The sequence below is a fragment of the Miscanthus floridulus genome, chromosome 12, assembly GCF_019320115.1.
Source record: "Miscanthus floridulus cultivar M001 chromosome 12, ASM1932011v1, whole genome shotgun sequence".
Classification (NCBI taxonomy): Eukaryota; Viridiplantae; Streptophyta; class Magnoliopsida; order Poales; family Poaceae; genus Miscanthus; species Miscanthus floridulus.
Window position 1 is genome coordinate 65,697,870 of NC_089591.1, and position 16,241 is coordinate 65,714,110.

A 16,241-nucleotide genomic window follows, 5' to 3' on the forward strand; every position below is an offset into this window, starting at 1 on the left:
CCATTGTTCTGAACTTCTTTGCTCTCCAAACCATTCTATCGGTGTTCTGTTTGTTTTTCACCGTTACATGTGGGCCCGGTCAGTATAAAGGTCCAGAATACCATTCTCCACAACGCTCGCAAAGGCTTTTCTCCACACTGGATCTGCTGCGTCGTGCAAGGCACAGCCACAGGGCCCACAGTGCTAACGGTGCGCGCGGCGGTGCGAGGACAGTCCCTGGCACCAGCGCGCCCGGTGCGTGGAGCAGTGCAGGGAGGAGGAGCGGGGCGGCAAGCACGAGCACGAGCACGACCGCCGTGGCGACCGGCGCGGCGAGGGCTCGTCGGGAGATGAGCGTGAGCAGGAGCAGGGCCGGCAGTCGTACGTGTTCGACCAGTGCAGCTTCCGCCGCGTCGTCCAGAGCGAGCAGGGGTCCGTGAGGGCGCTCCGGCCGTTCCACGAGGCGTCCAAGCTCCTCCGCGACATTCGGAACTACCGCGTGGCGGTCCCGGAGGCGAACCCGTGCTTGTTCGTCGTGCCCAGCCACACCGACGCTCGCCCCACGCGGTGGCCCACGGAGGAGTAGATCCGCGAGCTGCAGCGCCACGCCTCGGAGGGTGGCCACGGCCCGCACTGGCCCCTGCCGCTGTTCGGCGAGTCGTATAGCCCCTACAGCCTCCTGGACCAGCGGCCCAGCATCGGCAACTAGCACGGGCAGCTCTACGAGGCCGACACGCGTAGCTTCCACAACCTCGCCCGCACCACCACCAGTCGCAGGACGGCGAGTGCGGCAAGGGCAGGCGGAGGAGCGAAGAAGAAGAAGGATCCGAGGAGGAGGAGGAAGCTGGGCAGGGGTACCACACCATCCGGGGATGGCTGTCGCCGGGCACGGCGTTCGTGGTGCCCGTGGGCCACCCATTCGTCGCCGAAGGAAACAAATGAGAGAGAGATGGGGGAGGAACGGATGAACGGCGAGACTGACGATGGTCGAGCTCCAACGAGCACCCGTTCGCGCCCGCCGCCGGACGCGTCCCACGTCGTCGGCCGCAACACCTCCAGCGCATGGGGGGTGACGGTACAACCCTGTCCCGTGCATCCTGACGATCCCGAGCGTCGAAGTCCCGCTGGATCCGCGACTCCAGCGCAGCCTGCTCGTCACGTGGCTCCCATGCGCCCGCGTCCACCTCCAGGTCGCGGCCGGCCTCCGCGTGCAGGGCCAGAGCAGCGTCCGCAACCGCCTGGGCTGCAGTCGCTGCCTGGCGCGCAGTCTCGGCTGCCCGCGCTGCCGCCGCCTCCGCGTCCTCAATCCGTGCTGCCCGAGACGCTGTGTCCGCGTCCCGCTGCGCGCGTGCCTGCGCTGCGTCCGCGTCCGCTAGCCGCTACGCGCACTCCCGCGCCGCTGGCGCTCCGTCTCCCTCTCCGGCCGCCCGAGCTCAGAGATCGAGTTTGAGAGAGAGAGAGAGAGTTTGAGAGAGAGGATAAGGATGAGAGGGGTATTATGGACATTTATACTGATCGGGCCCACATGAAACGGTGAAAAACTAACTAGACCACCGACGGAATGGCTTGGAGAGCAAAGAAGTTTCAGAACGATGGCACTCGTGTGCGGTCAATTTTTTTAATGGCTTATGTGTAATTACAAACTTTTTAATGGCATACATGTAAAAGCCTCTTCTTTTTTCCTTAGTTGGGCCGGTATGCTGGGCTTTTTGAGCAGCTGCTTAAACTTTGGCTCCCTAACGATGACCCATGGGGGAGAATCAAAATCCGACCCCAATCTGTCTCAGTTTCGAGTTCCCAAACCTAAAGATCCGTGAGCGAGAAGTAGACCCGTTGTCGCCCCCGCCAGGTCTATAACCCATGGGTTTTCAGGTTTAGACCCATCCCGTTGCCATCTTTTGAATTTGAAAACAAAGATGCCAACAATTAAAGGGCGTTTTTTTACCATTAGTGGTAGAAAATAATATCACAAATCCACATAATAATGATAGAGGTGGGTAATTTTTCAAAGGAAAATAGAATCAATGTCTGTTATCATGAGAATTTTTAGAATTTAGTTTTTTTCTTAATACGTCTCATAAAATTAACATGAAACCTTCAATTAAAAATAGTAAGATTACTGTTAAGACTGCTTAACATGTTAGACTCTATCTCTAACAAACCCACTGGGAGCTAGCACGCGCATTAGGTACATGTATTTCCATGTTTGATCATGTTCCTGTGAAGCCAACACAATGGGCCATTTTTCTTTATACTCCGGTCCATTCTAAATTATACTTCACTTTTATCTTTATCCTTTAAATCAAAGTTCTTTACTTTGAACTATCATCAGTCTACAATATCAAAGTGTTTTCATATTAATTTTTTCATTAAATACGTCTTTGATAGTGCATATATTTGTACTTGTAGATGTTGTTACATTTTTTCTAAAAACTTAGTTAAAATTTTTGAGGCAATTTAACAATTCCGAGACCTTCCCGACCACAACGCCTGCCTAGCTAGGGTAGAGCCACCGCCGTATAGCAACTCATGCTCCTTGCTTTCGCACCACCCCTGTCGCGCTGCCAAGGGCCCCCTCTCCTTTTTCCTCTCTGGTATGTCTGACAGAAATAAGAAGGGGAGGTGACCCATCCTTTTCCCCGTAGTTTTTTTAGTGTCTTATGGTTGAATCCTAATAAAATTTTTGGCGAAATCAGATGATTTTTTATTGGGATCGTGTGTCCTACGATGACTTTGGTGATTGCCACGATGAAATCGTTGTTGTAGGCGTCGACTTCATCCGTAGGCGACCAATTTCTAGCCTTTATTAGTAAGGGAGGGGTGCTTCTGGGCGCCCCCTACGAGGACAACGACTTCAGGTCATCGATCTGAGAGGAAATCAAGGTCTCGAGGTGATGAATCTGCATCCTATGTTGTATCCGATGATGCAACTGTCAATATTCTTTTATCGATTTAGATGCATTTTGGACTGGTTACGAAGCGTTGGATCTTGCGGCATGTCCAATATTTTTGTGCTGGTCGTTGGATTCGGCATAAGGACCGCACTTTGGTTCCAACGTCCGAGGAAAGTCATTGGAAAAGAAGACGATGGAAAAATCTGGATAGAATATTATGTAATTTTTATTGCAGTTTTTTTCATTTGTAATTTGGGGATACCTGTGTCGAGCTTTAATATAATCTCCCTTCCCTTCTAGAAAAAAATAGAGAAATTTAATTCAGGTCAAAACTAAAATGAAGTATAACTTGGAAAGTAGAATTATTTAGATACCATTATGGCTGAGCTCTATAATTGGACGTCAATGTTGTCGTCGCCAACGGAATGACGACAATAAAGAACAGTATTTTCCTATAATAACTTTTTTTTCGTACGTAGGCTTAGCAAACCAAGGTCACTTAACTAGCTGATTGAATGCAAAAAAATAGCCAAGCAAACGTCGGTGTTCGGCAGAAGCGAAGTTCAGAATGAAGAACACATGCAGTATCTTGCGACATAGCCAGATATTCTACACAATCGATCACACAAAATGTGCAGATCACTTTGTTGCCTCCCATTTTGCTGACTTTCTAATACAAGCCTGTGCTTATATGGCGTCCACTTTCATTCGCCTGTCTGTCGTCCGACCAAACTTTTGTTTTGAAAAATGGTCTGACCAAACTTTTTTGGTCATTCTCCCGCGTCTCCGTCAGACTCGAGGGGGGGGAGAGGGTGTGGTGATGGGGTCGGGGTCCCTGTGATTTTCAGGCGTGTCCTGTCATACTGATCATAAGAATAACGTCATCTACCATTGAAGTCGGTTTCAGGGAGACTTTGCAATCTTTTCAGGTAAGAATTCATTCGTCGGCGTAGAGTTCCAGTGCTTCGCATCGCTGTAATGCAACGAAAAGCATACCGAGAATCTGATAACCTTTCACCTGGCTTATGCCGCTCAGGAGCTCCCAAATCTTGATAAACTATGGAAGGAAATGAAAAGATTAAACTTTTGAAGTTTTTTCGTTTTACATATGTACTACATGAAGTCACTAGGCTTACCTGCTGACTTCATGATTAGATTTTTACTACGGGATAGCTAACACTTTATACTAAAGTTCTGTTCGTTTATCTTATAATCCGTCTTTTTCAGCTTATTTTTTTAGCCAGAATAGTGTTTTCTCTCACAATAAATCAGGAGGAACAGTGTTTCGACTTGTTTTTTCAGCGAAGCGAACGAGGCCTAAAAACACACGGATCGCAGATAAGATAACAATACTGTAAAAATTAAATATCAACGTTAAAGTTACCATTAATCAAAAAGTAAAGTTTGTGAAATTAACAATCACGGAGAGCGCGGCGTCACAGGCTTACAAACTCTACTTTATAAACCTTTCCGTGATACGTCTAAGATAATGTTTTATATCGGCAGGAAGAAATCTCCGATATCCATTTCTTTCGTGCACCAGTAAATCCACGAATAAGTTCCGCCACATCTCCATACCATCATGTACACAGGCTCAAGTATATATGTCAATATTAGTGCTTGTCGTATGGGGTAATACTGTGTCTCTTGAAAAATCTTCCACAAAAACTTAAAACAAAGTGTTATACTCACCGTATAAATATGTGTGGCTTTTGATCTATTCCACATAGACATATATTGTAGAATAAGATATCCACTTAAGTGTCTGTGACAAGATTCACGATCAGCGATATATAGAACTCGGAGTATTCGTGCCTAATCCTACAGCTGTCGCTACAAAAGACAGCGCAGCCGCTGGTCCATCATTCCGCCACGCCGCAGTCGCTGCCCTTACAACCTACCTTCGGCGGCGGCATCAGCACCGGGTCCATCGTTCCGTCCACCCTCCATAACACCTCCCGAACCGCGTCGATAGCTTGCTCGCGGCACCTCACGCACTCCCGGTTGGTCCTGTTAGCCTTCGGCTTGCATCCGTGGGCGACATCCTCGCCCTCGCCCTCCGCCTTCCTGATGTACTGCTCGGCCTCGTTGTCCCCATAGAGGAGGACGCCGAGCATGTAGGGCACCACCTTGTGGTCAGCAGCGGCCGCATGTCTGAGGTAGGTAGTGCCGACGGGGTCCGTGCGGCCCTGCGTGAAGACTAGCTTGAGACCGAGCACGAAGCAGGCCTCCGAGCTGCCGGTGGTAGCCAATTTGTCGACGAGATCGAGGTAGCGGTTGGGGTCTTACCACCTCATGGATTCCTCTCGCTCTAGCACTACGTGGCTCCTCACGACGCGCTCCATGCACGCCGTGCGCATGGTCTGGCAACTGCAAAGACACACGCACGGTACAGGTAGACAAATTAAATGTGTAAGTAATGTGACTCATGCGTGGGTGGACTGCGGACACGTACGTGCCACGGAGGCTACAGAGTTCCTCCATCGGGTGTGGCGAGGTCGCGGCAACAAACCCGGCGATCTCAATGACTATTTCGTACAGGAGCGCCAGTAGCGTTCGCCGCGCCACCCGCGAGGAACCGCTCCGGACGGAATTCATCAGGGTCTGTCCATACCTTGCTATTCCTCCCGATCTTGTGTATGTCCGTTATGACGCTCGCTGGCATGCTGTCGATGGATGCCGGTGTTCGAGCGATCGCCGCATCCATGGCACCGACATCGCGTTAGTGAGATACTATTTGTGCAATATCTAATTGAATAGAAAATGCATTGTATGTGTTAGTAATGTTCTATTACCTTGCCTATGGCGTTAGAACCTCCTTAAATACAATATTCTTCGTAAAAGTTCCATCCACTATTAGGGTCTTCTTATCCTTATCTTTTTTATTTGACACATTCTCTTTTTTTTCCCTTGGCATTCTTTTTAGCATTTTTCTTCTCCATCTTTTTAGCCTCATCCTCCTATGCATCCGCATCAGGCAGGAGGACAAGGATCTTAATATTCATTCTTGATGTGGCTCTAGACATTACAACGTACTGACCGTGAGAGAACACCGGTGCGGGCAGGTACACACCCATGTTCGGGATAGTTTGGCCCTGTGACTTGTTGATCGTTATGGCAAAGCTCGGCCTGATAGAAAACTGCTTCATCTTAAACTGGAACGGGAACATCTCATCATTGAACGGGCATAAGTGGTATTCGAGGAAGGAATACTCGCTTCCCAGCATGCTGCCCCACCACGATTTCGCATCGATTGTATTTCTTCGGAACCCCCGCACCACTAGCCTTGTACTGTTGCATAGCCTATTGGCAGGGTCAATATTCCTAAGCAATATGACAAGGACACCTGAGCTTGAGCTTCAAGACAGCGTGGAGGTAGCCCGTTGGGGGTCAGACTGTTAAGGAATTCCGATGGATAGTAGTTACTGTGGATCATCTACCGCGGAGTCAAAACTATGATACACTGTCTCGCCGTCCCTGGAACATATCAATCATTTTCATATTGATCATGTCAACCCAATCGTTACGTGTAGATAAAATCGCTCTAATGGTGATGTAGTCTTTGTCCACCATGTTTGCATTTAGATCTGGAAAGATGTAGATAAAATCCGCATTGCACTTTTACTATTTTAGATATGAAAAAGGGCAATTGATGATATTGAAACAATCACAGCCAAAAAAAAAAAGGAAATGCACATATCTAAAACATGGCATGTGCCTCTTTGTTGTAGGATTAATCATATCAGGTGAGGTTAATCAATAGAGAATGCTTTGCTTTCCTGAGAAAAAATTTACAGGTCCACAAAGGATTATTTGCAGCAAAGCAAAGGTAATTTAAACCAACACACAAAAAAAATTACTAAATCGGGTCCAGATGCTAGAAGTCATGCATGCTATGCTTGAGAAGTTAGTCTGCATGCTATGTTTCACACCAAAGGTTAAAATGTTACACAAATAAGTAAAGGAGAAGATTAGAGAAGCTAGTCTGCTAAAACCATCCCCTTAATTAGATTGATGGGATGCTGTATTATTTGGGGGCAAAATTGATCCTTGGAGAGAAAAATGAACTATTGTTGTTTTCCTATCACTGTTCTTATCTTGTGAGGCAGGATAAATGAAATAAACATACTTCGTTCTAATCTCCATGACGACGGTTCATACACAAAAGAAATAAATGCAGATGGAATGGAATATCCAAAGAAGCATGCTTATGAATATTTTTTTTACCTACATGCTTGTGAACAGAGCTTTGAGAATAAAGAAGTGACATATATTAGCTTGTCCTAAATGTCATATAATTACAAACAAAGGGTGTACTTGGCTAGAAATATACAGTCAGTTCCTTTCACTAAAGGAAGTACCAAGGAAGAATGACCTAGAAATATGCACCAGACTATAACACCCTATGGTAATACATTATTTCTGAAAAATAATAGATCATTAGAGTACAGTAGTGAATCGAAGACACATCGACGAAACAGACATTTCTAGGTCGACCAAAAATGGAGTTTTAAGCCTCTAGTACATTTCAGTCCTCTTAGCAGCAGGTCGACCAAAAATGGAGTTTTAAGCCTCTAGCACATTTCAGTCCTCTAGCAATAGAAAACACACATCAACACCAACCTATTTTCCATTACATCTTCATTGAATTATGCTGCACTACAACTTAAGGAAGCTCAACCGTAACTGCAAAATCAGATTGCATTTAAACCCTATATGTATATCGTAGTCCTAGACACCAAACGATGAGCTCCTAATTTCTAAGAATGCATCCCAATCCTATTCCCATCTTGGTATTTGGTCACTGCTAGAACAGCGTCCTTCAGATATAAGCTGCTCAAACTTTCTGGCGAGTACAACTCCATAAGACATAAGAGCTAATGAACTGAATCACATGGCCCTTAAGATATGATTACATGAAAATTTAGGTGGTTTGCATATGATGCATGACATATTGATCATTTAATAGATCTAAAATGGTCCATCTTGTTACGATGCAAATATCTCATGGCTAGACACAAAGGTCTCTTATTTTAGTGCCAGATTGAGTTTTCTTCATCATGTTGTTACTAAAGGGCACATGCCAACACAGAAGGCAAGTATATCCACGTTGACAATGTTATCATCAGGTGAAGCAGAATTTACCACCTGCCCTGATTTGGACTTTTGGTGGGTAACCATCAGAGATCAGTAGTGCAAATGAGAAGCAAACATTTAGTAGGGTTGTAAGCAATCAACCATAAACAGGTCATGGAACTGTTACTTAGTCGCAGGGCTGAATGGATTTAGTAACTGCATGAGAAAAATATTTTCAGCTAATGCACCAGTATAATTTGGAACTGTTACTTAGCGGCAGGAACTGTTACATAGGTAGATTTGCTCTAGATAAATATACTAAATTGTTAAAAAATCATATAGGTCAATCTTATTTTGTATTCAGTGCATTAGGTACTGATCAGTTTCAGAAATAAGTTTCTAAGTTGGCTGATTGGGTATGGTAATCTACAAAATAATATAGACCAAGCTGCTAATGCACTGCAAGTCTACTAGTAAAACCATTTTAGACAACAAAAACGGTAAACTAAAATGTTTGTGATGCCTTGAACAACAACATTGATCTCATACAGTAAACCCAAGTGCTTAGATGTTATGCCCTACAACTCTGATCAAGTGATGAAGTGAATGATGATAGTTATACAATTATTTTTATGGCAGGATAGTTTCATATAGCAACTAAGCATGCAGTAATTGAAGATTGAGAGAGTACCTTATCAGAAGGATACAACTTGCTACGGGTTAATCCCTTAGAAACACAGCAAAAATTAGCAGTTAAAAGGAATCACACATCTAGAAATGTCAACCAGAAACCCTGTGTCAAGCGATAAACAGAAACAATCCTCTTGAGAAGCAGTGCAAAGAAATGTACAATACTTAAATCCTCAGTGATAACCTTTGAAGGGATCGAAGTTAGCAGGCATAATACATTTACACACATGTAATTAGATCGAAGTTAGGTAAGGGTTTGGGTGCTCGGTTTCGCACAGCAGCAAGGGAAGAGAAGGGATTGGCACACCTGGTGGTGCTCCTCGTAGGACGGGAGGGAGGTGGAAGTGCGGCAGGAGCGGAGGATTTGGCAGCACAGTTAGGACCGACGAAGACACGAGCCGGATCGGGAAGAGGGACGCGTGGGCGCCCTCCCGGCTTCTGCTGCCGCGGGTCTTCGTCGCCGGTGAAGGGCCCGATGAAGATCTGGCGGCGCAGATGCGGGCGAGCCTGATCAGGGACGTAGATACGGACACCGATGTGGATGCTGGTGGTCGGTGAGAACCTAGGAGCTGGGAGCGACGGCGTGGCGGTGGTCCTCGGTGGCGGCGATCCAGCTCCCTAGTCACGTGGGGGTCGCAGGTGTTGGTGAGGGCGGTCGGCAGAGGGGTGCTGTGGGGATGATTGGAGGAGAGCGGGGAGGAGATCGCACTGGCGGGCGCGGCCAGGTTGTGAGCGGGTGCGGGAGCCGGGCGGGCGCGTGCGGCGGCGATGCGGTGAGGGCGACGATGGGGCTCGGTGGATGCGTAGCCGTGCAAATGAATCATGGGAGTGATCCTTCATTTTTCAAATCACGGGAGCGAGGTTTGAGGGCTGAATCACAGCAGCAGGTTTCGTTTTAGCTATTTCCTTTTAAATATCGCAAGGGACGGCCACGCATCGGAGCGAGGATACGGGAACGCAGCAGGTAGGACGATGGACCCACGTTCATGCTTTGTTCTTTTTAGTTGTAGTAGGAGATATTAAGAGAGCGTAATTTGAGCCATGCATGGCGGTGTGCTGGATCAGTGCTCCTGATGAGCTTTTCAGCAGATTATCATGCATTTTCCATTGCCCAAAGCAGCCTTTTTACACCGTGTTAGGTTTTCAGGATTAGGTTGTTGACACACCAGTCTTTTTTTTTTGACAAATGTTGACACACCAATCTTAATTAAATCTGAACCTAACCACAACTTGTTTGGTTGCGGGAAATGAAATGTGTAGATCTACCATCGCTTCATCCTTTACAAACAAGCAAGCTTAAGGAATGAGAAATGATGATGATCTCATCCCCCAAAATCGTGATGGATGACACCATACTATTCTCAATCAGACTCCGTACGTGATTCCCTTCATGTTAGGTCTCATTTGAACTTCGAATGCATTGGAAACATGAGGATTGCTTCCAAGGGTGTGACCCAAACACGGAAGTGAAACCCGCGAACCCCCATCAGATCGGGCCAGCGGGCTCGACTCATTGTCATCTTCATTTACCGGTGGTGGACTGAATTCTGGCGCAATAATCCGATTAGGCCGTCTTCATCGTTCCATTCCCTTCCGACTCTTTGATCACGTTTTTCGCGGGCTTTTCGTTTTCGTCGCCTGCTGACTCGAAGTTGGCGAGGTTCGCCAGCGTGTCGACGGCGTCCACGACGCCCTCGATCCTCAGGGACACCTCTATCAGCAGCGAGGTGATCGTGAACAGCTGCGCCGCGCCCACCATCGGCGCCGCGGGCTCCGCCGCCGCCGACCCTGCCGTCGTCGTTGCCTCGGCAAGCAGCAGCCTGGACGGGAGCGCCCTCAGGTCGGCCTGCAGGTCCTCCACGGCGGCGTTCATCTCCACCACGGCCAAGTCCAGGCCCCGCGACGTCGTCATCGTGTCGACGGAGCTCGACGCCGCCCTGAGCGCCGTCGCGCACCGCGCCGCCACCCGCGCGCACGCGCCGGCCAGGTGCCGCCTGGCGTGACAGGGCGCCGCCGCTGCCGCCGCCGCCGCCGCCGCCTGTATCTCCGCCGAGCGGATGCATCCGCGCAGGGCCTCCACGCAGTAGGCGCAGTGGCGCATGGCGGCGCCGACGTTCCTGTACTGGCCGTACGGGTGGCGGAAGGCGAACCTGCCGTGCGCGGGCTCCCACCGCGCCAGGTTGGCCTGCGAGTCCTCGGACGCCTTGGAGTTGAGCACGCACTTGTACCCCTCCGCCGCCTTCTCCATGGAGTTCGCCTCCTCCCCGTCGGCGGCGGCGGCGAAGTAGCCCTCGACGCAGGCCTCGACGGCGTCCGCGAGCTTGTCCATGTTGCGCACGGTGGCGCGGTGCAGCTCCTGGCCGGCCCACACGGGGCAGATGAGCGCGCAGATCGCGACGCACATGGAGACGCCGATGGCGATGGTGCACACCCGCTGCTGCGCCATCGCCACGAGCGCGTCCACGCGGTAGCCCGACACCGCCACCAGGCTGTAGGTCAGGATGAATATGGTGACGCCGTAGTCGAACCGCGCCTTCACCGTCGGGATGAAGCGCGAGAACGTCGCCATCGCAGCTGTGAGTGAGTACAACAGGTTTCGCAGCTATGTTAGTCATAACTCGTACTCATACGTCAGTGCACGCTTTCGTTCTTTCCCCGAAAGTGCACTTTGCAATTTACACATACGGCTTTGGTACGTACCAAGCACAAAAACTGAGCCACTTCTGATGAACGGCTGAAACTTGTCATCAGACTTGCTGGCGATCCAATGCACGCCAAGCGCGATCACACCGGCACTGGCCGTGGCGAAGGCTCGGTTGAACCCCTTGTACACACAGCCGCCTGCATGCATATAAATGTAGAGCCACCAGTACGTTTAGCAGTGCAGCAAACATTATTCCGTGCATGGCATGGGATGCGGACATGCGGTCGACGTGCATCTAAACTTACCGACAGTGTACTCGAAGACGACGACGACCGTGAGGACGGCCCACATGGCCGCGCCGCCGACGCCGTCGTAGAGGGGCCTGCTGTAGTAGAACACGGAGACCAGCGTGAGGGCGAGGCCGACCTTGAGGCCGTGCACCGCCCTCCTGGGGTCGTCGGCGCCGATCCTCCAGACACGCTGGCCGAACCCAAGCACCCTGTCCCTGAGCGTGAGGACGCACGAGACCAGCCACGCCCACGCCCGCGCGGCCTGGCAGGCCTCGTGCTCCACCGCCACCGAGGCGCCCTCCGGCACCGTCACCCGCCACTCCGGGGCACTAGGCCCCTTCGCCGCCGCCGCCATCTCCATGGATGCCCTGTCTTTGCTTTAATTAGTTCCGTTGCACCGTACCTTTCTGGCTGTCTGTCGTGTAAGGGGCCTCTGACCGGCACCGCATGCAGAGTGTAGGAGGAGAGGAGGGAGGATGCAAGTAGACGTGGAGCGAGGAGCTCAGTAGAGAGCCCTAGTTCATCAGCTGGCGGCTAGGCCGATGCTCTTCTTCTGCTTGCTTTCGAGAGTGTGGAAAAATCTGGACGAGTCACGCGTATATATAGTGGGTAGTAGAGACTGATGATGTTAGGCCACGGTCGTGTAAGGCGTGGAGGCGCTGACCAACCTTGCGCACAAATCTGAAAAGCGCCATGCAGCTTCAATGTACGCAAATATGCAGCATACATGCACGGTTTCATAAAAATAAACAGGAATAGGCAGTACAGTTACGGTCAATGGTTGGCATGGCGAACCACAGCTATAACTATATACTGAAGTACAAAACCCGTCCAAGGCCCCCCGCATCGCCCCGTCCGTGGGCGACATGGGCGTGGCGACCTGAACGGCACCGCCGATGCCCTCCCTCCCCTGCCCTGCCGTTGCTCGAGCTCGCCGGCGAGTGCCCGTGCGGAGACAATGAAGGAGGCGACGGGGCCCTGCATCCTATACCCTCTATTTCCCTAGTTTACTCCTCCCTCGTCATTGGCTGCTAGTCGCCATGGCTAGCGTTGGTGCTAGGGGGTTCCCTCAGAATAAAATTGGGTAGACCCGGGGTCCAAACTCCCTCCCATGCGTCCCTACCTTGGATGCATGACACGTGGCCAAAAAAAAAAACTAAATCATGCGGCCACCTGGGAGACGTGCCTCCACCAAGCACGGGAGTTTGGAACTTTGGATAAGCACAGTTGTGTGTGTTGCTCTCAGCTCCTAACAGACCATCAAATCATTTCTACATACATGTGTCATATATCGGGGTGGGGTCGCATGAGGTATACCATGGAAGTGGTGTCCACCCAATTTTATTCCCAAAAAATCCTAATAGATAACCAATTTTGTGTTTTATCTGTTTCTGCATGCAGGCCAACTCGAGGCCACCGTGCTCGGCCAAAGATAAAAACACATCATACCACCCAAAGGAAAGAAGTCCACCCCAAGAACCACCTCCAGGAACCACAAGAACACGTCGCAGTACCAAATCCGGTTACTATTTTTATTTAGATCAGGATTTAGGAGGTTAATTTAGACTTTTTCTATTGACAAAGGTGTGTAATTTTAGAAAATCAAAACAAATCTTTATGACTATTATTGTGGTGTTGAATAGTCGATGTTTTTTATTTTTATGTTAGTTTTTAAATTTATTATTTCCTAACATATCCTGTGAGAATTAATATGAAGATTTTATTAGGGTAGTAGGAAAACAAGTTGATAAAAGCCATTAAAGTGGAGCTCTACTAAACAGGCCCTAAGTTATCTTTTTTTTAAGATCAGGGAGTTGAACTCTGATCTAGCTATCATATACCACAACGAGTTGCTTTTTTTAGAATAGGAAGATAAACTCTCAATCTATAGGTCTCCCCTACCACCACGCTATGTGCACATTCTAAAAGAATTTCGCTAGCAAGCTTAGCACTACATACACTACTAATAATGACAATTTTATTTTTATTTTTAACACTTTTTGTAAACTAATTTTAAATCTAACACTATTCCCCCCCCCCCCCAAAACTAACACTTTTGCCCGTGCCTATTTTCCTGGTGCGGCGGAACGCCTGTGCCGCGCCATGCATGGCGGCATGGCGAGAGGGATGACGTGGTGACAACCGGGGCGCTGACCGGTGACGTGGCAGGGTCTGCCGCGCCACCGATCTTGGCGTGGCACTGACGCGCTAAGGCCCACGGCGCGGCAGGACCTAGACACAACATTAATAAGGTTTGTGTCCATTCCTTTGGTGTGGAGTACTGTATCTATAATACTCTTATATAAAGTTAAACCTCACTAGATATTTTTTCTCTTCATGCAAGGTGTCCACGTCATTTCCCACTAAGTCACTCACTGAATGTTCTATCTCTTCATGCAAGATGACATTATTTCCACTAAACCCATATTATTCCTTATTAATTGCAAAAAAATGTCCACGTCATCTCTATCATATACGGCAAAAGCAATTAAACAGAGTGTTAGTGAGATTGAGAGGACGGATGGCTAGGATCATCACAGTTACTTAAGATCGGATGGCTGAAATATTAGTGATGGCGTGGCTTCACCAGAGAAGAGAGAAATAGCAGTTAATGACACATTCCATCTATATAGGTCATATATATCCAATAAAAGCTCTCCCATTCTTCGTCTCTGACTCCGAAGAGGAATGGGCGGAAGGTCATCATGTTCTTCTCCTCTCCTGTAGAAAACGTTTCTGAGCAAATCACTGTAAGCTCTCCTTGTCCTCTAGTGATTTCTATCGATTTATTTTATTTAGATAGTCGAGGAAATTCCTTTAACATATATATCATTAGAGTTTCGTGCTTTTATTTCTTCCATAACCTAACTGTCCCCCTTGTTAGTTCTGTTTTTTTTCCTAATCTCTGTGTGTGTGAGAGAGAGATGATCGTTCATGTAGTTTCTTTTTCCCTCTATAATGCATTTAAGTTTCTTAAAGAATAGAATGTTGAATTGTTAAAAGAGGAGGATTGGAGGAAATTGGACAGGTCATAGCACAAAGAAACGATAAAAAGCAAAGTTTTTTTTATGCAGGTACGGTACCAAGATGAGAAAACCTTCCAAGGGATGCAAGGAGAGGGATGTGAATTACCACTGGAATGGTCACACAGATGACCATGGCAATCATTTCTTCAAGATATTGATTGATGATTTCCATAAAAGATTGGTGAGCAATTTTCTTGCACACTGTGTTTTCGGCTATTCAGTTTGTGGAATACTGGAATGTGGTCATTATCATCTAAGAAGTGAAGTGAAGTAAGCTACATTTGCACCAAAAACGCGGCGGCCGTTTCAGGCGCCAGACTTTTGGCAGCTTGTGGCGACGAAATGAACTGGCGAGCTATGGTTGCGTTGCGGCACGCCATAAGTCCAGCGACGAACCAAGCGGCCGCTGAAAGCTTGAGCGCGAGAGTTGTGGTGAGTTGTGGCTCGGCGCGGCCGCTATTCAAACGCACCCTAACTTTTGTTACTAATTCAATACTGTGGACTGTGGTAGTGTTTCCAATTAATATTAGCATGTTGTCCCTGAGATTACTGATCAATGTAAAGATCTATGTTGGTAGCCATGAATGGAATAGCATCATTTACAAGACTATTTTGGCAATTTTATTTTAGAGCAATCAGGAATCAATTTAGTGTTTCATCATATGATGGTGTGCATCACTTGTTTAAAGATAATTAGCTATGATTGTATCAACCAACTTGCAATACAGTGATGTAGAATTTATACAGTTCCCTTACCTCATCTGAACTTTGTTCTGCGTTAATCTTGCTGTCGCAGGTCATACCGGGTAAATTTACTAAACATTTTGGAGGCTAAAAAGAAAGCATTGAAGCAAAGGGACAGGAGTAGGATCAGTATCAGTTCATCAAGATCCCTATCCAACTCATCAGGTTGAGTCACAATGTCATCAAACCTAGTAGCATCTATGTATATCTACAAGATCATGACATCATTGTTTTGTTTGGTCATAGGAGGAATGACATCTTCAGAGGGCGATGAAGCACATTCTGTTCTGAGTTACATGCTCCCACGAAGCACTAGCCTTGATAGTATTCAAAAGAAGAAACCGAAAGAGAGACTCCTAACTATTTGTTCTGAAATCCCCGTCTATGTGTGTGTCGTGAAGAAGTCAAACATTTCTAAAAGATCTCAAGCTATTGCATTTCAATTGTACGTCCTTCAGCAAGCAGGTTGTTTAGCTTCATAGACTCCTTGAAGAAATTTACAAGTTAAGTTCGATGGAAAACTTCAACTGTTTTGACTTTCAAACACTGAAAACTCTTTCCCTCTATAACCAAGAATTCTCTAGAAAATACTCTGATGTATGTCTTCCATTGAAGAGTAGAGTGTTGATTCTTCAGTGTCATGGCAAGAGTTGGGAAGTGATTTGCCGCGTTCAGGTTCCAAAAGCTCAACGCAAAGTTAAAAGGCTTTCCAAAGGGTGGGCACGGGTTGTACGTGACAACAATTTGCAGCTGGGAGATATCTGTCTCTTTGAGCCACTGAAGACCAAGAAATACAGGATGAATGCGCATATCATTCGCAAAGAGTGAGATTTGGGAAGTGCTTTCTGCTGCTGTTTTCGACTTGCTTTTAGGTTTGATAAGAGTCGCTTATGGTCAT

General features: G+C 47.8%; 1 protein-coding gene across 1 annotated transcript; it reads right to left on the reverse strand.

Moving 5' to 3' along the window:
- Nucleotides 1-10,203: 10,203 nt before the first annotated feature.
- On the reverse strand, nt 10,204-11,934 carry LOC136496017 (aluminum-activated malate transporter 10-like). The gene is made up of 3 exons (XM_066491769.1): nt 11,589-11,934; nt 11,340-11,480; nt 10,204-11,213 (listed from the first exon to the last, which is right to left on the reverse strand). Exons 1-3 carry the CDS (start codon nt 11,932-11,934, stop codon nt 10,204-10,206), a joined length of 1,497 nt encoding a protein of 498 aa, XP_066347866.1.
- Between the last annotated feature and the right edge of the window lie 4,307 nt (nt 11,935-16,241).